General features: G+C 46.4%; 3 protein-coding genes across 3 annotated transcripts in view; 1 reads left to right on the top strand and 2 right to left on the bottom strand.

The window, feature by feature from the left end:
* Positions 1–4,117, top strand: part of CSUI_003889 (ck2 beta subunit) — a 7,903-nt gene extending 3,786 nt beyond the window's left edge. The window contains exons 2-4 of the mRNA XM_068064084.1: positions 3–100; positions 695–842; positions 1,609–4,117. Of these exons, the coding sequence (XP_067923937.1) occupies positions 3–100; positions 695–842; positions 1,609–1,998 (636 nt within the window). The 3' untranslated portion in view covers positions 1,999–4,117. The remainder of the gene's footprint in view (positions 1–2; positions 101–694; positions 843–1,608) is intronic.
* Positions 4,118–4,706: 589 nt separating this feature from the next.
* CSUI_003888 (uncharacterized protein) lies at positions 4,707–15,181 on the bottom strand. The gene is made up of 6 exons (XM_068064083.1): positions 14,674–15,181; positions 13,136–14,325; positions 11,233–11,361; positions 7,119–9,795; positions 5,965–6,442; positions 4,707–5,333 (listed from the first exon to the last, which is right to left on the bottom strand). The coding sequence occupies exons 1-6, from the start codon at positions 15,160–15,162 to the stop codon at positions 4,864–4,866; spliced, it is 5,433 nt and encodes a 1,810-aa protein (XP_067923936.1). The 5' UTR covers positions 15,163–15,181; the 3' UTR covers positions 4,707–4,863.
* A 4,180-nt stretch (positions 15,182–19,361) lies between these two features.
* The window catches only part of CSUI_003887 (uncharacterized protein), a 7,177-nt gene continuing 4,651 nt past the window's right edge, over positions 19,362–21,887 (bottom strand). Inside the window, exons 6-8 of the mRNA XM_068064082.1 lie at positions 21,458–21,552; positions 20,313–20,679; positions 19,362–19,746 (exon numbers count right to left, since the gene is read on the bottom strand). Coding sequence (XP_067923935.1) covers positions 19,708–19,746; positions 20,313–20,679; positions 21,458–21,552 — 501 coding nt within the window. The 3' untranslated portion in view covers positions 19,362–19,707. The remainder of the gene's footprint in view (positions 19,747–20,312; positions 20,680–21,457; positions 21,553–21,887) is intronic.

Below are 21,887 nucleotides of genomic sequence, written 5' to 3'. Positions count from 1 at the left end.
AGGAAGAAGATGAAGAAGAACAACGCAAATCAGCCATGGCAGAACAAGCAGCTGAACTTCTCTATGGTCTCGTTCATGCGAGGTTTCTCGCGACCGCACGGTAAGAAAACCATATCTACGTGTTTGTTTCTTGCCTCTCTCACCAGGCAAGTACTTTATCCTGTCACTCTATGTGTAGGGCCTGTAGACTAGGAGCTCATTCCTTGCAAGGAATCTTCGTACGAAGTTTCCAGGGGTTATTCTCAACACAAGCGTTGATAGGACTATTCTGTTGGGGTGAGCTGTTATATCATACATCATATACGATTGGGTCTTCGTATACTTATGACCACACCTCCTGTATCTCGTGCACCCCTGTTCCGGTCCGTCGGAAGTACCCCGGAGTTAGACAAGCACATTCCTGTTCCATACTCAGTTATCCTCGACCGATTGTCCCTTCATACAAGTGCATGCGATCCGGTCTATCTTATCATCATTCGGTTCCATCCTAGGGGTTTTCTTCGTTTGTCTTCTATTGTCCTCATATGCGTATCGTTTCTGGCTTCTCAGATCAGCTCGCCCTCGTCTCTCTCAATGACGTCGCGTGTCTCTTCTTTTGTGTATACGGTCTTGGGTCTCGTGCGTTCGTCTGTCCCAGAGACTGTCTGTTGATTTTTTTTCCTCGTTTGGTTGATTTCTTCTGTCTTCCTTTCAGAGGGCTTCAACTTCTCCAGCAAAAATACGCACAAAAACAATTTGGCATGTGCCCGAACAGCTCATGCGAAGGATGGGCTCTGCTTCCTACCGCGTTAACCGACTCGCCCAACAAGCATACAGCCAAAGTCTTCTGTGCTAAGTGCTGTGTAAGAGTCCTCCTCCTCCTTTCACGTCCTTGGAACTTCATTTCTTGATGTATCTTCCCTCTCGTTTGGTGGGGGGGAAAAAAGAGGCAGGGCGCCACAGTACAGACAGCCTCTCTATAGGATCTAGGCAACGTTCACTGGTAGCGGGGTAGGTACAGTGGCACCCCTGTCTCTACTTTGCCAATATAGAAGGCCTACACTCCTTTCATACGTGTCTACATACTTCGTAGATCCTTTGTAAGAAAGACGCATGAGGGCGGCTAGAGGGTGGTGTACTTCCTCAGCAGGAGGTACTGCGACTTAGAGCGAAAAGAGACGGTGACTGACTACAGAGGGTGCTCACTTGCGGCCCACTCGCTCTGTTGGTAAAGACACTAGGGAAGTTTCATATTGAAGATCATGTGGTGGAATGAGGCATCATAAAATGAGATTTATCCCTAAAGTCGTGGTATTCACGTCACTAGTTCAGGAATCTCGGAAATGAGAATGAATGAATTAGGACAGCCTTTTAGTTGAACTTCTTGTCTCTCTTCTGAGAGTCGAAGTACTTGCTTTTCTTTTTCTCCTGCTGGGTGGTGGTTTCGGATGATGGATGGGTAGTTCTATATCTATGTGTCTATTTCCAGCGGTGGGGAAGTGTATGTATGGAATCGTATAGAAGGAAGGAAGAAGCGTCTTTTCTCTTGGAGTTAGTTGTTTTTTCATCGTCGCCTGTGAGAGACCACATGTCTTTTGGAATGTTGTGCTTTTTCCTTCATTCTCTCAGGAGCTGTATCATCCACCTAAAGGAAGTCGCTTGAATCATCTTGATGGAGCGTATTGGGGGACATCGATCGCCCAGATTTTTTATATGCAGTTTCCTTTCCTTCTTCCACCGCCACGAGCTCCCAATTCTTACTATATTCCTACAGTGTATGGCTTCAAAGTTTCTCCTCAGGTTAAAACACGTCTTAGACTTCAGCAGATGCCTCGTATGATTCAACAAGCCAAACAGAGAGCAGAGGGAGAAAGGGAAGCTTTACGAGGTAGTTCAGCTACGGCTGGTGAACGAACTGTCCTCACTGCTGGAGTTCCCCAGAGCGCTTCGGCTCTTGCTGAGGGAGGGGGGGGAAGTATTGCTGGAGAGGAAGAATCAAGACGAAGAGAGATGTTCTAGACATTTCTACATATATCTCTCTTTTTGGTTCGGAAGGATTACTGACAGTCACCGGGAGACCGTACATTCATTCTTGTTAGAAATACGAGGCGTAATGGAAAAAAAGAGAAATCGAAACAATCTCTCTTCTTTCCCCTGTTGTGGTCCCTTGAAGGAACTCGGGCGACGTCGGACACACACAAAGAGGACAAAGAAAGAAGAAAGGTCATATAAAAGAATGAGTGGTCGGGTGAGTGAGTGAGCGAGTCTTCGTTGACTATCGACGCCGCTTAAGACGGATAGATTCCTTCGTCGGTAACATGGTATGGGGACGGAGGAAGAACCTTCTTGGTACAACTCTTGAAAGGAATGAACGCACGTAGTAGTAGTAGCACGGGAGAGGGGGGCAAGTGTAGCCATGATGGCTCAACTGTTGGCAGTGTTTATGGGGTGGGCAAGATGGGATCGAGGGGCCGTCTGTGTCTCTCTGGCGGAGGGAATGGATTGAATGAGTAGAAGACGACAGACACTAATGCAAGGATCGGTTACATTAGGGAAGTCCAGCATGACAGTCACGCCCTAAAGAGTCTGAGCGAGTGAGCACACGAGGCTCTGATTCGCAACGCAACGCAGTACCTGCTGTGCTTCAGTAGGCAATGAGGTGTATCCCCGCCTATGACGCCATGGGACCTGGAGTGCATGTACACCCGCTCTTTACGGTGTACATGCGTGTTTATGCTGATTTCCGCTGTTCGATGAAAATGAAACTCGGACAAAAACTTCGTCATATTTGGCATGTGAGATTGCCGGAGCCGCTGCTCGGCACATGAGGGGGCAGTGGTAATGATCAAGACAGGGAACTGTTAGCTACCAGGGATCTTTGTGAGACACTTCAGGGGAAAAATCGCCTCAGATCTCTCACGTGGGGTTGGATAGATTGTACCCTCGCGAATGGCGCGCCCGTTTCACATTCGAAAGTGTCCAAGTCTGCTGCTTGTAAGAGGCAGTTCAGTATACACGCACACCAGAAGTCACAGTTTTGGTATTTCTTATGAAGATCCGTGTGTCTGTCGGTATGTGCCGTTCTCTTCAGTAGTGTCTGTACAGTCCTTGCCCAGATAAAAGTAGTATTGTAGTGCCGGTGGAGCGGAACAAACACAGCGAAGTGTGCGACAGGGATACCGATGTACGAACACCGGTGGTTGACGGGCCGTATGGATGAAAGAACCAGTCTAGCAGACCTCTCCAATTCAGTAATCAGGAAAAGGGAAGCTAGATGGCGACGGAGAAGGAAAAGGAAGAAGTGAATATGAGGTGATTCCCGGAAGGCGCGTAGACACACGCATCTTTCTTTCCTGTGCGGCCGTGGTTCTTGCATGCGTCTCTCGCGACAGTGGAGCTTGCTTCCTTGGTTGCTTCGGCTGGGAGTGTCAGGTTATGGCACCCGTTGAATGACTGCAAGACTTGTCAGGGATAAGTGGCCGAACCACTGCCGAGATTCGGGAGGTGTTACGTGTCCATGAAAGGTACAAAGGCGCTGCATGCGTCCAGGGAAACCGACACCCATCGTTGGATAGGGGGGGGGCTGTACCTTGGAGCTGTGTGGTGCCGAGCGGGCATCCGAGCTGATGGCGACGGTCGTGTGAGCTTGCCTATCAAATGGGGTCGAGTTCAGGTCGCGTGTGAAGAGACGTCGTTGTCCGTGCTGGTCTGCTTAAGCGTGAAGCAGTGCTCTCTGTGGAGGAAGTACCATGATGTAGGTCAAGTTGGTCCGTTTACCGTGGCGTGAAGTTGCTTGCTAGAAATCGCGTGGTGTGATGCAGAGATTGCTGTGCGGCTGACGTTTTCGCTTTCTTGCTTCTCGAATTGCTTGTCATCTGTTGAGGTCTTAGATGCGGCTGCGTGTTGTATGGAGGTTCCTTCAGTGTGCGGGTTGTTTTCTTTTTTTTGCGCCTGAATGCGAGTGAGGTCGGGAGTAGAGGTGCGGTTATGCGAAGTTAGGTCACGGAGGCTGATACCTCTTGCGAGCACTTTCTTCTCTGATATATCTTGTGTTCGTGTATCCCTTCGTTATCTTCACGTAGGAGGGGTCGCCTTTGTAGTGTCCAGTCAGGAGCAAGTGTTTAAGACGTGCAGCGACTACTATCGGTTTCCGTGACACCTTATTACGAGGTTCCGAAACTCATATATCTATCTGTCTACCCACACCCTGATGGGTAGTCTGAAGGTCCGACGCTCGTCCGGGCGGTGTGAAGGAATCTCCAGTTGCAAGGGCCTTGTCATCGGTACGGCCCTTCAGCATAAACAGTCACCGGCGTCGGGCTGCCAAGGCCGGTTCTTGACAAACGGGTGTTTCGGAGGCGTGGGTCCTCACTGACTGTCAAACTCCAGGGAGGGGTGTGGTCGGCGTCTGCGCCTGACTCCGGCACGTCTGGTGAAGCGGAGATTCTCTGTTTCCAGAGGTCTCCGAGAAAAACACTTTGTTTCTCGGTTCCTCGCCTGGTAGCATGGCCAGGCCGCCGTAGGAATGTACAACAGTAGTTACAGCTATTTAACTACTGCCTGGTTGTCTGGCTTGGTTTTATATGATAGTCACTTCGTTGGATGGCTCGGGAAATGAGCAACGGCCCATGCAATCGCGTAGAAGCTTTTTACTACTACGTACAGGACGGCTGTTGGTTTTCCCACGCATTCACACACGGAGTTTTGTGCTGTCTCGTAGGTCAGTACACCCAGTCATGCTTGAGAGATGTGGTAGAGGTACGAAAAGCTCACATTCAGACAATACAGTAACCTGCATGGCAAGCACGGCAAACATTGGGAGAAAGTGGAGCAATTTTCGGTCCATAGTCAAACCAGGCACCAGCCAACTTTTTTGCCTTTCTTTCACGGGCGAGGTAGCTGCTCCTCTGCTTCTCTGTTGGTGTGTACTGCATGCTTAATCTCTCGCCGACGGCGACAGCAACACCGTGAAAACGGCACGGGACACAAGCTGCGCACGCGCGACTTCTTTTCTTGTATCCAAACGTCCGGGTCTTTTGAGCCTGCTGTCAGTAGTGTGTCTAGACTTGCTGAGGCGGGGTCAACGACAGCAAGACGGCGCAGTTCCTCTGGATCGAAAGTCCGCATAGCCAAGAACGTCATGGGAACAGCAATAGCAGTGATGATAAAATCGAAGAGAGAGTGATGAATCTCCAAAAACTCCTCTTCAACTTCGTCCAGGGGGGAAGGAGCATGACTTGTAGACGCTTGGGAGGGCGACGGCGAGAAGGGTAGCGCGCCCTTGCGAAACTTCGCTGCGATCTCAGAAACCTGAATGACCAATACTAGGATCTTTATACATGTGAACTTGATGCCTGCAAAGGGCGCCGCCGGACAGGAGGAGACGCGAGGAAGCAACTTTTCTCTTCTGCTGTCTACAAGAAAGGATCTCGAACCTATTTGGCGCATTTTTTTCACCTAACTAGCGAGTTGTGCGTGACGACGCAGCCGAACTGTCGGAAGAGTCCTTCCTGCGTGCACTTTACATTTTGGGCGAGCGTAGTTTCAGCATATGCGTAAACCTAGGAGAATCAGGAGCTACTATGCTGGTGGGACGACTTTTTTTTTGCCTTCTTATCAGGACAGGAAACGACCCAGGAGGTCTTGAGCACCTCGTATTACATACGCTTCACCGTTCCGGACGGCAACGCCGATGTCTTGGCGGTCACGTGTTCTCTTTCCTGTACTGACATTGAATTAGCGAGGTATTTCCTTCGCTAAGTACGAAGTCTTTCTCTGTCATTCTTCTTCAAGCCTAACAGACTGCCTAGCATTACGAGCCCGATGTACCCAGGTGCAGTAGCCGTATACCTCCGAGTCGTATCGAGTGACGGCACGAAACTACCACCCAATGTGCACGGACGGCCTAGTCCAGCTCTCTCGCTTGCCTCAGCCTTTCTACTCGTGTACTCCTACTCCCACCTCTCTGATTCTAGATAACCTTACCAAGGCGGAATCCTTTTAAAGCATGTCTAGAAGCAAAGTAAATAACGCCGATGCCCCACATGGCTAGCATCAATGAGAAAACAGCAGCTTGCTGGAGTGTCTCTTGAAAAGCCACTTCCATGACTGAAGAAGTCACCCAAGCTCCTCCTCCTCCTCCACCTCCTGATGCGGCTTTGTCTACGGTAAGCTCTGTTCCTTTCAGGCCTTCAAGTGCTTTAACTTCCTGTTGATTCTCGTAGGCAGCACGTAGAGCGTCACAGTGGGCTTGTGCTGCTGGGCTAAGAGTCTCTTCACCAGAACAATGCGCCGGTATTAGAGGTGACGGGGAGACAAAACGTGAATTCGAAGAGATGGATGAAGAAGAAGAAGGTGAAGGAACGATGAAGAGTGTGGAAGGAACCAAAGACGAAAGAACTGTAACGGCACAGCTCAGAAAGGTGTACGGGAGGAGGCAGAGATAACTGAGACGGATATCCCTCTGCAAGGAGAAGAGGAGACACGACGGAAACAGGTAAAGAGGGCAAAAAGTAGAAAGAAGAATAACGAAAAGAGGGAGAAAAGAAAAAGAAAAATGAACAGTCACAAAGATACTACCATGAAGATGAAATAAAATCCCCAAACTATGGCATCCCTGCCGGTTATTCAGATCTCTGAGGATCGCTATCTATATCTCTCTTTCCTATCTTTCTCAAAAAATGAAGATCTTGAGAGATGCGTGTAAGTCGAAATAAACGAAAAGAAATGGATGAAGCTCATTCTTTCAGACGAGTCTCTCGTCATCCCCCCAGTAGACGCGATGTACATACCATCCACACACATACGTACACACACATGCAGACAGCCGTTAACGTCCGACCTCACTTAACTATCTATCATCTGCGTACATGTATATATCTCCACATAACATCATGAGAAGCAAACCACGCCGGTACAAGAAAAGACGTTTTTTGCCCCTTCTGCCTCTTTCTTTATCGAGGCAGGAGATGACAGACCGATATGGCAACGTTGGATATCTACCTACAGACATATCAACTTAGAAACTATATACATGTGTAGACATCCCTGCTTTCATAGAGATTCAAGTGTATATCTCTATGCCTTGACTGACTATCTTACTCGTTCACGTAGAGCTCACACGACACGTATCGACTTACCGCGTTGAGCTCTCGTCTCTTGGATCTCCATGCAAAGCAGCACAAAGGCGGAACACACCATATACGGCGAAGAAGATGAGAAGAAGACGTCTGTCCTAGTTGCTGGGCGTGAAGATCATCCCCATAGAAATCTTCTTCTTGCTCTTCTTCTTCTTCTTCTCCTTTTTGTCTCTTCACCCTCTTTTCTTCTCGTTCCTCTGCATCCTCATCTTCGTCAGCACATAAATCGAAAAATTTACATCCAGTCTTCTCTCTTTCTCTCTCTCCTCCTTCGCAAGAGGAATCTTCCTGCTCGGGGTGACCATAGGAAGACCAGTTCTTCGACTTTGTATACATCTTCCTGTCTCCCCTCTCTTCACTGTTCAAGATGGCGCCGTCCTCACCTGCTTTCAGATCTCTCTTCTCTTTCTTCTTTTCTTCACTGGTTTCTTCTTTCGGGCGGGAGGCATCCTTCTTCATTCTCTCTCTCTCCGTGCCTCCCTTCTTCACAGGAATAGGAGAAGAGAGAGAAGAAAACTCAGGGAGATTACCGCCATCTTCCTGTTGTGGCTGCTGAGGCTTCACAGCGGTCACTAAGAAGTCCCTACTCGGATAGAAATGCCTGCGCTCGTCCTGTGAAGCCGCTGGTGTATTCATGAGGTGAGGAAGAAGAGGGAGAAAACGAGATGCAGGAGAAGAGGAAGACGAAGAAGAGACCAGAGGGGGAAGATGAAGATCTTGTGTCATGTGTTTGGAGAGTTCTATGTTCATAGGATTGCTGGATCGTACATCTTCTACATGTTGGGGAATTCCGGATGGAATCTTCTTCTCTGTCTCTTCTTTTTCTTTCATTATCGTATTCTCTCCTTCTCCTCCGTGGGACACTTCCACAGCAACAAGATCTTCTTCGTGTTGCTCTTTCTCTTCTCTGCGTTTTCCTCTTCCTTCTTCTTCTTTTCTCTCTCCTTCTTTTCGTATTCTCCCTGTCACACAAACTCGCTCTCCTCGACTGTTTTCTTCTATTGGAGATCCTATAGCTGTCTTCTCAAGAAGATGTCTTTCTTCGCAAGCCTTTCTTTCTCGACAGTCTTGTATTTTCTTAGATCTCTTTTGAGACTTCTCTTCTTCGCAGCTCACGACGACAGGAACATCAGAAGGAGAAAGATGGTTCCTTATAGCTACGGTTGAGAGGTTCTTCTTCTCGTCTTCTCTTGAACTTTCTTCTTCTTCTTCTGATTGTTCATCTCCTTCTTTTCTTTCTTTTTCTTCTCCTCCTCCTTCTCTTCCGATCATGACAACGACGTGCTTACTGTCGTCGCTCTTCTCTTCTGTCTCTTCTTCTCTTCCTCGGAATGGTTCCTCTTCTTCTCTTTCTTGTTTCTCATTGCTCTCTCTCTTCTTTTCCTTCAGCAAACTTTCAGAGGACGTTTCGTCAGTTGTATCATCGGACATCGTTTTCGTCTTCTTCAGAAGTAATCCTTCTTTCTCTTCTTTCCATTCTTCCTCTCTTTGGTTTTTCTCTATCTGATTTCTTTGCTCTTCAATGATATACCTTCTCTGGTCTTCGGACTTCTCTCCCTGCTGGCTTCGCACTCTCTCGTCTTCACTTTGCCTTCTCCGTCCTTCTTCTTCTTCTTGGTCTCCTCCTGCTGTCCTCTCTACCCCTAGAAGAAGAATCTTTTTCTTTCTTTCTTCTTCTCCCCTGTTGCCCGCAGGATCATTCTCTCTTCGACTCTCTTGTGGCTTGTTCATCTTCTCCTTCTTGGTATACTTCTTGTGCTTCATCTCCTCTTCATTCTCTTCTAAGCTACTGACAGTACTTTGATCCACATTGTTGCTACGATCCCCGCATGCACCTTCCGTGCTACTCCAGGGATGGTCTCTCTTCTTCTCATCGTTCTTCTTTCCTCGAAGAGATTTCTTCGTGTCTTCGTCGGGACGGCTTGTTAAAGGAACCAGTAGAAGAAGCTGAATGAGTTTTCTTCCTCTTCTTCCTTTCTTTCTTCTTTCTTCTCTTCCTCCGTCGTCTTGGAACTCGGACGACTCTCCATGAAATCCATGTCTTGCTCTTCTTTCTCCTTCCTTTTCTCTATGCCTTCTGGGGGCGCCTCCATCACTTTCACAGTCGGTCCTCTCTAGATTCTTGTCATTCTTCCTTATACCACTTGATCTTGTACGACCATGTTCTTCTCTATCCTCTGTAGAGATATGTGGGTGGTGGAGGTCAGCACGCGAAGAAGAAGCACATGAAGAAGATGACATGTAGCAGTTGTCTTTGGCTTGGATCGATGCGGGAGCATCGACACTGGAATAAAGCCCAGAACAAGCAGAGGAGAAATGGAGACTTCTCCGGGCTAATCGGGACGGTGTCTTTTCATGTAGTTGTTCTGCCTTTGAGGACCGAGGGGGGGGAGCAGAAGGAAGAGAAGCAGAAGAAGAAGAGAATTCTAGTGATGGAGATGTGACTTTCTTATTGCTGGTCTCTTGTTTGTTCTTCACTCTCTTTCTGAAGAAATCCATTATTCTTTTCTCCGGAGAAGAAGAAGAGGAAGGTAAAGCATTGAGAATGTGAAGAGCTCGATCAGGACCTCCTAGAAGATCAAGAAGAAGGGCCCAGAACCAATGAAGACAAGCAACCTCATAGAGATGAAGTAACACTCGGCAGAGGAGAGAAAGTTGGGGAAAAAGAAGTGACAACCTGAAACAAAAGAAAGAAAGGAAGAAAGAAAGAACGAAAACACACTGACACCACATGTTCTTTTGAGATACAAACGGAATCTGTTTAATCAGTAGGTAAGACTTTGATACATTTGCATAAGAGAGCCAAAAAAGAGAAGTTGTGTATATCTCTTTGATATCTCTTTGCGCATGACTTGGACATTGTATATATATACATGTCTTTCTCTTTTTCTCTGTATATATACATATACATGTGTTGCTCTACACGTATATATATTTGAATTGATATACATGTATTGCTATGTAGACAACACGATACATGAGTATATACCTCTATATGTGTGTATACAGAAGATACAGACAGAAGTGTATGGGGTGTGTCCGCGTGACTACAACTAGCAATGAAGCGCACGAGAACATGTCTAACGAGCGTTTGAAAGAAAGAGAAGAGAAGAGAAGCCGAGGGATTACGGAGAAAGACAGCCACGTGCCAAGCTCAGGTCATGTGACAAAAGGGGAGCCGGAGAGGAAGAAGGCTGCTGACGCCGAGAGAGAAAGAAGAAAGAGAAGAAAAAGAGAATCTATCCTGGCACAAGCGGACCGTAGGCCTCAGAACAAGTTCTACTGAAAGAAAGAGAAATAGGTAGAGATCGAAAGAGAGAGAGAACGGGAAAGAGTTTAGCAGTTAACAGTCGTGGGGCATAGACGAGCAAGAAGAGATCTATCCATCATTGCAGATCTCGTCTTTGATGAGTCCTTATCATAGAAGAGAAGAAGGAAGTAGCTATAAGAAGGTATGAACATTAGAAGCGTATACCAGAGAATCCATCCAGGTAGGAAAGAGGGTCGATTGAGGATGGAGAGTAAGAAAGGAAGGAGGTACAGATCAAAGGGATACAGAGAGGTACATATGTCTGATCTTTCTGTTTCTCTCTTCATTTCTTTTACAGGCATTTCCCCGACATCAGCGGGACTACAGAAGTCTCTATAGCGTATTTCTACAACTATCTATACATGTATGTAGACAGAGATATGAAGATGCAGAGCCGCCTAGGTATGGGAAAAATGGCAGGATAGACATAAATATGAAAGTCCACAGGCAAAGACTTCTGTGAAGAAATCGCGCGCAGGTATCAGGGATGGATATGAGTAGAAGGAGAACGAAAAAGACAAGAAACCAAGAAAGAAGATGTCGCTGTGGAAGGAAGCAAGAAAGAGAACGAAAAGCGAAAGAGCCATAGATTGGCTGGCTGAGGAAGTGCGTAGGGATAGAGTGCGCACAGATGACTTCGGTTGTTCCTCCTTTCATTCTTTCTTTCTTTTTGTCTTTCTTTCTTTCTTTCTTTCTTCTTCTCCGTGTTCTTTACATGGCTTGTTTGAGTGATCTCCTAATTATCCCTAATCTTACCATCCACAGAAAGCGGAGAGAGGAAAGAACGTGAAGAGACGCCCATACGCATAGACAACAGGGGGTGGGAAACAACTGTTCGTTTTACTCTGTAGATAGACTGCGACTCTACGTAGCTTGATGCGATGAACCAGGAGAACGAGTAGACAGAAGAGACAGAATACAGAAGACAACGCCCTGCAAAACAAGAAGAAAAGAAAAAGAAGAAGATCCACCAAACCGAAGGAGAGGGAGAAGAACTTCTTTTCATACTAGGAAAGAAACATCTGAAATCCTGAGCATACATCAGTCTAGTCTGTCAAACGTCCGTCTTCTTTCTCTAGCTCCTACTTCCCATTGGGCGAACTTCTCTTTCTGAGGTAACTCTTGCCTGCTTGTGTATCACTCACTCACTTCCTTGATCTCTTTCTCTTTTCTTTCTGTCTTTTCCTCTCCCTCTCTCTCTCTGTCTCTGTCTTCTTTTTCTGTCTCTTTCCTTTTCCTTCCCTCCTTCTCTTCAAATGGATACAAGCCTTTCCTCTCCTATCGACTTCTTTCTACTTCACATTTCCCTACTCTTCTTCTTCTCTTCATCCTCTGAGGAGTGCTTTTTCTGTTGCTCGAGATACAGTCAGACTCATCTACCTGAAATAGATAAGCATCCATTTCCCTCATCCTATACATAAGCCAGGAGTATTATATATGTACACTATATACGTCTATATACCTGCCTTTGTATTCATATCGCACCAGGGAGAAAGCGGGAGAGGCAGGGACATTCAGAAAGGTGCCTTGGCGGGGCTAGAAAGAAAAAGAAGAAGAAGAACGGAAAAACCAAAGCTCTCACCTCCCTTTTTTCCTCATGAATAGGTCTATATATATAAATCTTTGCGGCGTTTCAGGATCTACTCATGGATGTATATCAAGCGTGGATGAATAGTCACCCTTTAGGATGCATGAGAGCTATCTCAGATCCCGTCACAGAGCTTCTTCTTCTCTTCACATCCTTCTGCTTCTCTCAGATGAGAATTGTTTTTTTCTTCTTTATCACTTCTTCTTTTCGGCCAAGTACCACGAAAGTCAGTCATGCACAGGGGGCTACACGGAAAGAGACAGGATCTATCTCTCTATCTGTCCACCTATCTGTCTCTCTAATCATCTGTTTCTCCTTTGTCTGCCTTATGAAGAATCCTTCCTTTCACGTCCTCCATGTAAACCCATTTCGCGGGAAGAAAACTTTCACGTCCTCTTGTATGGTAAAGGCGTCTCTCTGTCTATTGTATGAAGTGCAACTACAGGTGTGTATCTGTGCATATACATATACATAGATAGACAGCTACATAGACACGCGTTAGCACATATACATCTCTGTAAATATATGGAGGTGGAAGGTGGTCGTATACGTTGTGTGAAGGGTGAAGTAGTAGTAGTAGTATCAGTAGATAGGTGGACTTAAGAGGAGGATCTTCGCTAAGAGATGAGAACGTGTCTATTCTTTGTTTGTCTTTGGTTACTTGACTTATAATGTTCTTCTTTTTCAACGGCCGGCGTGAACTATTTGGAGAGATAGAGATCTTTTCTTCTCCAACAGATTTGCTTTTCATGTCTCTCTCTTATCTCTCCATGTAAGAACTCTTCTTCTTGTGATGTAAGAACGCCTTCATTGTAGCCTTTCTTTTCTATCAATCCCCGTCTCTACCCTGTCATCTCACTTCCATTCTCTATAATCTTCATCTCCCCGCCCTCTCGGACAGATCTCGAGGTTACCTCCAAACAGCTAAGACTTCTCTTCTCCTTTCTCTCTTACTTTTCCTAATCAAAGATCTCATCTTGCCTCTATTCTTCTCTCTGCACTTCTCCTACCTCTCTCTCTCTCTCTCTTCTTTCAAAGAGCTTCACTCCCTTCTCCTTCTATCCTACTTTCTTCTCATCACGTGTTCGCTTTCTCTGAGATACATAAGCGTCATCTTACCATATCCATGGCCTAGTAGCTCCGGTATGCTCTCTATGATAGACTCCTCCTCCGACTCCTCCTCCCAGTGAAAGACTACTGCCGCTGCTGGGACTCCCTTTCAACGGTCTTTCTATAACTTCCTCAGCATTTTCATCCTCATCACGAATATCTCCACTATGGCTTGCACTACTCCCCGTCTTTTCATTCATCGTGTCAAGGTTTCGAGCTGTGTGACCTGCTGAGCTCGGGAGACTCTTCGCTAAGACAACTGTATCAGCTTTCTTCTTGAATTGTACAAGCCGTCGCTTCTTGACTGGTGGTTTCTCTGTCTGAGTGCTTGAGATCGAGTAAGGAGAAGAAGAAGAATGACCGGCTGCGAAGGAAGAAGAAGACGATACAGGAGGAGGAGAACGATGGGGTGAGGATGAAGAGATGACAGAAGACGGAGCTGTCGGGTTCTTCTTTTGATCGAGGCTGGTCTCAGGTAAAGCATCTTTTTCAGGAGGAGTAGGAAAGAATGAAGACGAAGAGAGTGATCGGGGTGGTGGTGGAAAGAGTGTTGGAGAAGAAGAAGAAGAACTTGAAGGAAGAGAAGAAGTAGAAGAAGAAGCGTTGCTGTGGATGTCTTCGGAATCAATCGTAGTATTCGGATTCTTTGTATTGAAGATCTCACGCTTGTCTCCATGGAGAGATGTCTGTATATCTTGAGTGGTTTCTTTCTCCATCTTCCCACGGAGAAGCGAGGAAAAAGGCCCTTGGGACTTTTCCTCCATTGTTTTCACCTCTCTCTTCTTCCCATCTCTTTGAAGTCTTTTTCTTTCTACTCTTCTTATCTGGGGTGTCTCTTTCTCAGAAGGTAGCCGTCTTGTCGCCGTGCTTTCATCATGCATACGTGTCTCTTTGTGTACCTGTATTTCACCATCATAATCTTCTACTTTCCCATCTATTTCCTCCCTAGCTACACCTCTCTCTCTAGTATCAGCCATGTCAGGCTTGAATGAAAGACCCTGAGGTATAGACGTTGCTTTCTCCGACAATCTTGATGCCTCACTTTCCAAATGGGATGAAAGTGATAAAGCCGAAAGACGGAGATCCTCAGACGGAGTATGTATACGGAAAGAAGGATAAGAAAAGTCTACTGGGGGAGAAGAGGAGAAAGACGTCTTATCACGCGGAAGAGCAGTAGCTAGAATGATTCTAGGAAGTGTCTGTGTAGAGATTAGAGACACAGGAATCTCTCCTAATGAGAGCGGAGAGATAGAGGAAGAGAAAATGAAAGAAGATGGTGAAACAGTAACGGATAACAAGGCTGCAGAAGCGAAAGAAAGAAAAGAAAGTTGAGAGAGGAACGCAGAGGGTGAAACCCTAAGAGTCGTAGACGGGTTGACAGTATCGTAAGGCATAGAAGAATGAGAGAGATGTCGGTGTGGAGAGGCGAGAAAGCTAATAGAAAGAAAGATGAAAAAGAGAGAGGTTAGACTACTAAAGCTCAAAGAGAAGATCAGGAGAAACGTATGTAAAGCTCTTGCCACGGAAGCAATAGTCATCATCTTTACTTGAGGGCATGTTGAAAAGAAGAGGGTTCTATTCTCTCTTTCCTTTCTGTTTTCCTCTTCATACGATGTCTCCTTTCTACTCCCATTCACCTCACAGCAACGAGATGATCCTGAGGAACGATAACCTTTCTTGTCTCTGTCTCCTCTCTGCCAGCAGTAGCGACCTATCGCCCTTGAGAGAATGACGTCAGATTTGTCTCTCCTATCTTCCCTTTCAAGGGTAGACGTCGTCCTTCTTTCTTCTTTTTCCGTGTAATTCATCTTCTTTTCATTTCCCTGTTCTCTCTCTTTGCTCTGTCCCGACGATAGACACCATGGCTGGGAGTTGAGTACAAGACTCCCGCTGCTTTTCCGATGGAATCTCTTCATTCGCTCCTTTCCCTTAAGCTTCTCCTCTGTTCCTCTCTTCTTCTTATGGACATCATTCCAAACATGCGATCCTCTATAACATTTACCTTCTTTCTGCTTCTTTGATGGAGAAGTCTTCATTGTAATTAGCCATGTCTTTCTGTTAACCTATCTACCACGCACTGGGTCTTCCCTCCTCCTCTGTTGGAGTACTCAGCTCTATACAATACTACTACCTCTCGAGGTTATCTGACTTTCTCTCTATCTTGTTGCTTTGATCAGCGGCGAGTTCTTTCTCTACCGGCTTCCTTCTTCACCTCTTCTTTTCCTCTCTGCCTCGACCTTCGCTTTTACCTCCCTTCCGTTTAGCTTGGTTTTTCTTCTCTTTCAATCTCACAAGAAGGAGAGAGGTTTTTGAGGAAGAAACTGTAGGAAGGCGGTGACAATGCCAAGAACGACTTCCCTTGAACTCTCCACGCATAAGTGCACACGCCGCAAGACTCTGTGTACGACTTCACTCCTCTTATCTGTCTGAACTGTTTCTCAATAGCAATTCTATCTGAACACTCGCTCTCCTATTTTTTTTGCCTTCTTAGAGCAGTCATCAATCAAGTCTCCCGTAGATCTCTTTCTTCTTTGAATTTCGAAGAAGTCGTCGACTGGTCACCCCCCCCTGTTCACTGTTTCTAGCAATCACTTGACAGGAAAGAAGGCTTTTCCTTTCTATTGGAAAGCACCTCCCAAGATAAATGTCTTTCCCTTCATCGTAGTCGGGAGAAAATACTTCCAGTTACCACAACTAGGAGGCTTTCCCTCAATAGCCATCGACGTAAAGCTCCAGGAAGTTTCAGGAATCTCTGGAAACCGAATGTAAGACACAACTATCATCCTCGCTTACTACGTCTTTCTCTCTCTCTTTCTTTCCGTAAGATAGATTTCTCCAATATACCAGGAGAAGAAAAGATCTGAAACAACTTGTAGAGACCAGTCGACTGGAGGGAGAAAAAAAAGTCTAGCTACCCTTGTAAAGTGACGCTTCTTCCATATAAGAGAGGAGCAAAAAGGAAAAACACAAGTGAAGCTCCTGACGCCACGCTCAGAAGCAGAAGGAGAGAGAGAGGAGATGTAATCGGTTACACTTCAAATTGACAAACAACAGCAAGTTGTGCGAAATAGCGACCCCTTGGAAGAAAACGCCGATACAGCAGGCTTGCTGCTAAAGTATTGTGGAGTCTAGGGTGTAAATGGAAGTATGCCTTAGGGGAAAAGGAATGACACTTGGTTATATCCGATCTGCTGTTTATCAACGAAACACCTACGCATGTGTGATGAGTGTTGGTCTACACGATATGGATGTAGAGAGACGAAGGCAGATACAACCCCCCGAACTACGGAAGTCTAGAAGGATTCTTTGGGAAACTACTGATGAACAAGAAGACATGGAAAGAAGAGAAAGCGGGACAGGAAGGATAAAAAGAAACACAAAGGAAAAGGTCCTTTCTGAATGGTGGAAAGAAGCTATCCGAACTGAAGTTTCTCAGCAACAGTCCAGGACGAGGAACCGGTTGAAATTGTTCTCTGCGATAGGGAAGCTGACTTTGAGCTTCCTTGTTCGGAACATGTAAAGATTGAAGGGCCGAGTATCACGAGGAGAAAGAAACAGGAGATTCATTACAAGGGAGGAGAGAAAGTCCCGCGGTGAAGGAAAATGCGGTGGAATAGGGGAAAGAGGGTCAAAGCGAGGAAGAAAAAAAAGAAAAGGCCTGTACTCGGGATTGGCCTAAGGGGTAAAGCCTTCTGCAGAAGAAAAGACGAGCGAACGATGGTAGCCTGGCTGGAAACGCCTACCTTAGAGAAAGTAATGCAGAAGCGCGGGGTGAAAACAGAAGAAAGGGAGAAGTAAACACGAGTAGATAAGAACGACGGTAAATGCGTCTACAACTGAGAAAACATACAAAAGAAAAAGCTGAAAGGAGCGGAGATTGGCTAGGCTTCGAGAAAAAGACCTGGGGAAATAAACAGACCAATTTGTAGGCTGGCAGTAGTAAACCATAGAAGGGAAATGTTCTTGACGATCACCGTGAACGACGAGTGAAAGAAGAAAAGTACTATGAAGCGATACCGATAGTATCTCTCCGTTCTTAGTTACTTGCCGAGGAGAACGCTGTATCAAGTTCTCAGAAAACCTGTTTTCTTTCTACGTGTCTTGAGAACCAAGCACGCCTCCTTCAAAGTAATCTGTCTTGTACGACAGAATAAATGCTGATCTGGGGTCGGAGCGCAATGACTTTCTCTCCGCCCAGCAAAGGACGTCCAACGGGACAGTGCGATTTCAACCCGCGAAGCAGAAGTATGAAGAAAAAGCGAAGCAGACAAACAAGAGAAAGAAAGCTAAACCTTTTTGTTGTACCCTCCCTGGGGGCTGGTTTTTGCCGGGGAGGCGCCGACGTCGAGATACGCCTTGATCTTTCTCGTCGCCTTATAGCTGATCAGACGACAGCTCTACGAGTGGACGACTTCTCTTTGGTCCGACAACAAACAGTCCGACCTAGAACACCATTGCGCAATGGAACGCTGGCTTTCAGACTTTTCTTCTTCAAGTCCAGATGATATCTCTCTTCTTCGAGTTGCAGCTCGACCTGTCTTCGTCCCAAGTGCCAGGAGTAGGGCCGGCGTGCCCTTTCTAGAGACGGAGTGGTTTCTCGCCTTGTTTTCGGCTTCTGGAGGCCTGCTCCAAAGAGCCGAAGTGCAAAGCGAAGACACTAAGAGCATTAGTGAAAGAGACGTTTCGATCACTGAACGGCCTTGCTGTTTACTTGTGAAGAGGTTGGCTTGTCGGTACAAAAAATGTGTATTTGCTCAGGGGAATGGTACATCAGTTTGTGAGACCTCGAGTCCACTTCCTCTGCCGTAGATCAAGAGACATGGGAACCGCCGCTTGCTTCTCCCCGCTACGACAATAAGCCTTCGAGTGAACGGCTGTATAATATGGAAAGTCAGTTGCGTGTGCGGTTTGTACAGTCATCTTGTTTCAGAAGGAAGCGGGGACCATCTCAGAGGAAAAAAAGCTCCAGGTGCTGCAGATAGCAGCTCAGAATCAAGTTCTCTGTACCTCTCTTAAGTGCATCGGGTGATGATGCATGGCGCAAGGCCATCCGATGGAAACACGCGAGACGGTCTGAAGCAGGTTTTTCAGTCTTCACTCTTGATTTCTTTGTTGTCCCCAGTGCTCTCACTAGAATATGATGCCTGCTTACGAAGAATTCTCAAAGAGCAGTTTGTAACGAGTCCCAAGTGCTATTCCTTTCGTGGACTCCGTACGTGCCCAGGAGTCCCCCCTCTTAGGTCAGTGTTCTAACGACTCTCGGCTCATACAGACCTACTCGGTAATCCTGTAACACTGCTGCTCTACAGAATCTCAGAGAAGCTTTTGCGGCCAGCTGTTTTGTTTTGCGTGATCCTCAGGCGGACCACGTTTACATTCCTTCGAATTTGACTCCATCCTCCTTCTGTCCCCCCGTGCAACAACCTTCTCAGCCATTGCGGATCCCCCTTTCTCCGCTCGGAAACAACTCTGGGGGGCTGTCAGTAAGACACTAACAAAGACACGTTTGTCCCCCAACGCTGACTGGGTAGGACCGGCCTCTGGGTTAAAAGGAGATGAACGGTACCAAAAGAGAGGAAACAAGAATCGTGAGAGTTTCAGCGCATCAAAAAAGCGAAGTGGTGCCAGTGTCAGTGAGCCGTATCTGTTCTCGGGTACTTGGTTTCCCTCGGAGGGTATGCGACTCTCGGGCCCCAAGCCGTTCTCGGACAAGGCCGTAGAGTCTTCGTGCCTGTTCAGATCATGGTGTTTTCGAGCTTTTTTTTCTTTCTAGGATTCGCCTTCTTTCTAGAACCACCGCTTGATCACTGTGCCTGCCTTACAACTAATCAAGCCGTTCTTTCATCGTTTGTCAGCCTTGCGAAAGAAAGGGACAAAAGAGTGAGCTCCTTTCACGGGCCATTCAAGAGATTAAGCTAAATGACTACTGAACCGGTGATAGTCTCTTTCATCTTTCCGTCTTCTTCCTACCTACGTCTCAAAATCTCTCGTGCTCTTCTCTGTTACCACGACAAAGGGTGATAAGACGCACGACAGAATGCCCCGCCAATGAGAGACAAGAACGACTATGGCAAGGGAGAAGCACACCGGAATGTCAGTGCTTGACTTCTCCCGCCTGTGAACATCTCTTCCTTTCAGACATTGAGCACACCGGTTTTCTCATGAACAGCAGCAACACCTCACTTTTATCATCCAGTGAAAAATCTTCTGCACTCTTGGACCTGGTGCCTCCCTGACTCCGGGTACATGTCTCTCGGCTATCCCCTCACAGTATCCTTCGAGAATTTCTCGGAAACAGAGAGCCCACTATCGTTAAGAACCATTGACTCAAGAGATCACGATCTGAGGTGAACTCAGGACAAAACAAAACAAAAAGCCAGCTGTTGTTATAGACACGGCTAGCTAGCACGGCTGCTCCGACGAAGGCATGGTCCTAAAGGGGAAGCCTCCTCCCATATATCAAACTCTTCTCTCTTCATCCTTGTCTTTCTTCTTGAGCGCCAACAATACTAAGGAAACCCATCACTCTTGTTATCGTGGCCTTTTAGGGGAGGGATAGCCATGGACAATCTCTTTCTTCTCTATTTCACTGACTTGAGCGTATTCAAGAGATCTTCTTTCTGCAGGCAGGACATGAGAACAGAGATAACCATAAGTCTCACACCCAATTAGAGAGATTTACACATTCAGATCCCGGTATGGTAGAAATCAACTGACGACAGTTACTCTAGAATCTTGCTTAAAAACCTGTACCTATCCACTACCTAGGAAAAAGACCGGCTTCGGAATGAGACATGTACGCCTGACAAGACTCCTATCTCGGGACTTGTTTTTTCCAGAACTCCCAGCTAGCCATCCACGCGAAGAGCAGTCGTAATGATATCTACCGAGCTTCACTTGTTGTTGATTCACCAGTCTCTTTCTCTCAGAAAACCAGTCACCATTATTATACAAACTTTCTTTATTTGTGTATCTTCCCTACCCCTCATCTGTACGTACACCGCCCCTCATCCATCGAGGGACTCCTCACATCCTCATCAATCTCTGGCCACCTGTATCTTTCTCTAACCTACCTCACTCCGTATTCACCATCTATATCTATCTTATGAATACTTTCTTGTGCCAAGAGCTCTCCTGTCTCTAAAGATTCCTCTCTGTCTTTCTTCTTGACTCTTTTCCTACTTACTCCTTTCCCAGTGTCTTCATCAACAGCTCGTAGAAGGTCTCCTACAATCTTCTGATGTCCCTTTATCAGATTAGCTTTCGATAAAAGCTTCAACTTCTCCGCACCTTCCTTTGCTCGGCTAGCTACCTCAGGATTCGCTGATCCCTGGAGTAGCAGCACATAGGCGGCATCTGATTCTGCGGCCTTCTGAGCAATGTGTGAAAGGCGAGATGAAAGCTCATTAGCGGGCACTTCCTTAGCTTCAGCAGAAAACTTATCATACATCTCTTGGAAGTATTCTGTGTACACTGAATATGCTGGATCGTCTGTACGAAGTCTTCGTAAAAACGCTTGAGAAAGACACTCCCCTCCTCCTGGCGCTGTCAACCTGAAGAGAGAGAGAGAAGCAAAAAGCACAAGTCAAGGGAAGAAAAAGTGAACGGAATGTCGTTGAATATGAAGATAGAAGCCACACAACTCTATGGAAATCTCTTCTTCCTTGATGTAAAAGCTTGATCTTCTTTGAGAAATTCTCTCCGAGTAAAAGCTTTTTCGCGATGATCCACTCATCGAGATAGATAGATAGATAGATTAAAGATAGATACGCCCGTGATTAAGCATTTCTTCACGGAGACAACCACCTCAGTTCAAGTCAAGCCACGATAGATTTCAGGACACGTTAGATGAAGCCATCCGTTGTCTACGACACCTCCCTCTTACCCAAGCAGACATCTGACCAAGCGCGTTCGTACACTTGTACGTGTACAGACGTATGTATATATGCATGTTGATATATGTAAATATATACGCGAAGGACGTGGACTTATCGGCATTCGAAGGCGTGGGGTTGTCTACCAGCCTCGCCATCTCCCGTCTCCGCGACTCTGCTTTGTAATCAACTCGACTATAATCCCATCCCCGCCTCCCCTCAGTGTCGACATAGCTCTGAAAATGTCTTTTTGTTCCACGCATCTTCACTCTTCTCTCTCTCTCTACGTCTGTTTTCTTGACGCCTCGCCCGGTGCTCTAACATGAAACATTTCCTGCTGGTAGTACAAACACATGCAGCTAGCTGAATAGCTCTAGCTAGCTAGCTAGCTACACCATGCGGACTTCTTATACCCCTTCTACGCAGGCACGTTTTCCGCGTGTCTTTCTTTCCTTACCAGTGGGGGCCACGTTGCTCAAGGATCTCCGCATGAGTCTCAAGCAGCTTCGCATACACAGGGTTTAAGCCTCTGCTGCTTAACGTCAAGTGATTCTGACAGAAGAAGGAAGAAAAAAAAGGAGAAAAGGAGGAAGACAGGGAGTCGTGTGAATCCAAAGATGTCCACCGTAGAGCGGAACATATATGTAGACATAGATTCATACACTGAAGACATAGGTACTCACTACATATATATATACATAGATATACATATATGTACACCTAGTATGCGATAGATAGATAGATAGATTAAAGATAGATAGATAGATAGATTAAAGATAGATAGATAGATACCCGTTGTCTTGTGGCCGCCGGTGCATGCAGCTTCTATGGCGGGAGGTTTTCCATCATGAATTGCCTTGGCCTCCTAGATAGATAGATAGATTAAA

The sequence above is a fragment of the Cystoisospora suis genome (assembly GCF_002600585.1).
Source record: "Cystoisospora suis strain Wien I chromosome Unknown contig_1751, whole genome shotgun sequence".
NCBI classification, from domain to species: domain Eukaryota; phylum Apicomplexa; class Conoidasida; order Eucoccidiorida; family Sarcocystidae; genus Cystoisospora; species Cystoisospora suis.
The sequence above is the reverse complement of the archived record's forward strand: the minus strand, read 5'-3'. Positions and strand labels throughout refer to the sequence as shown.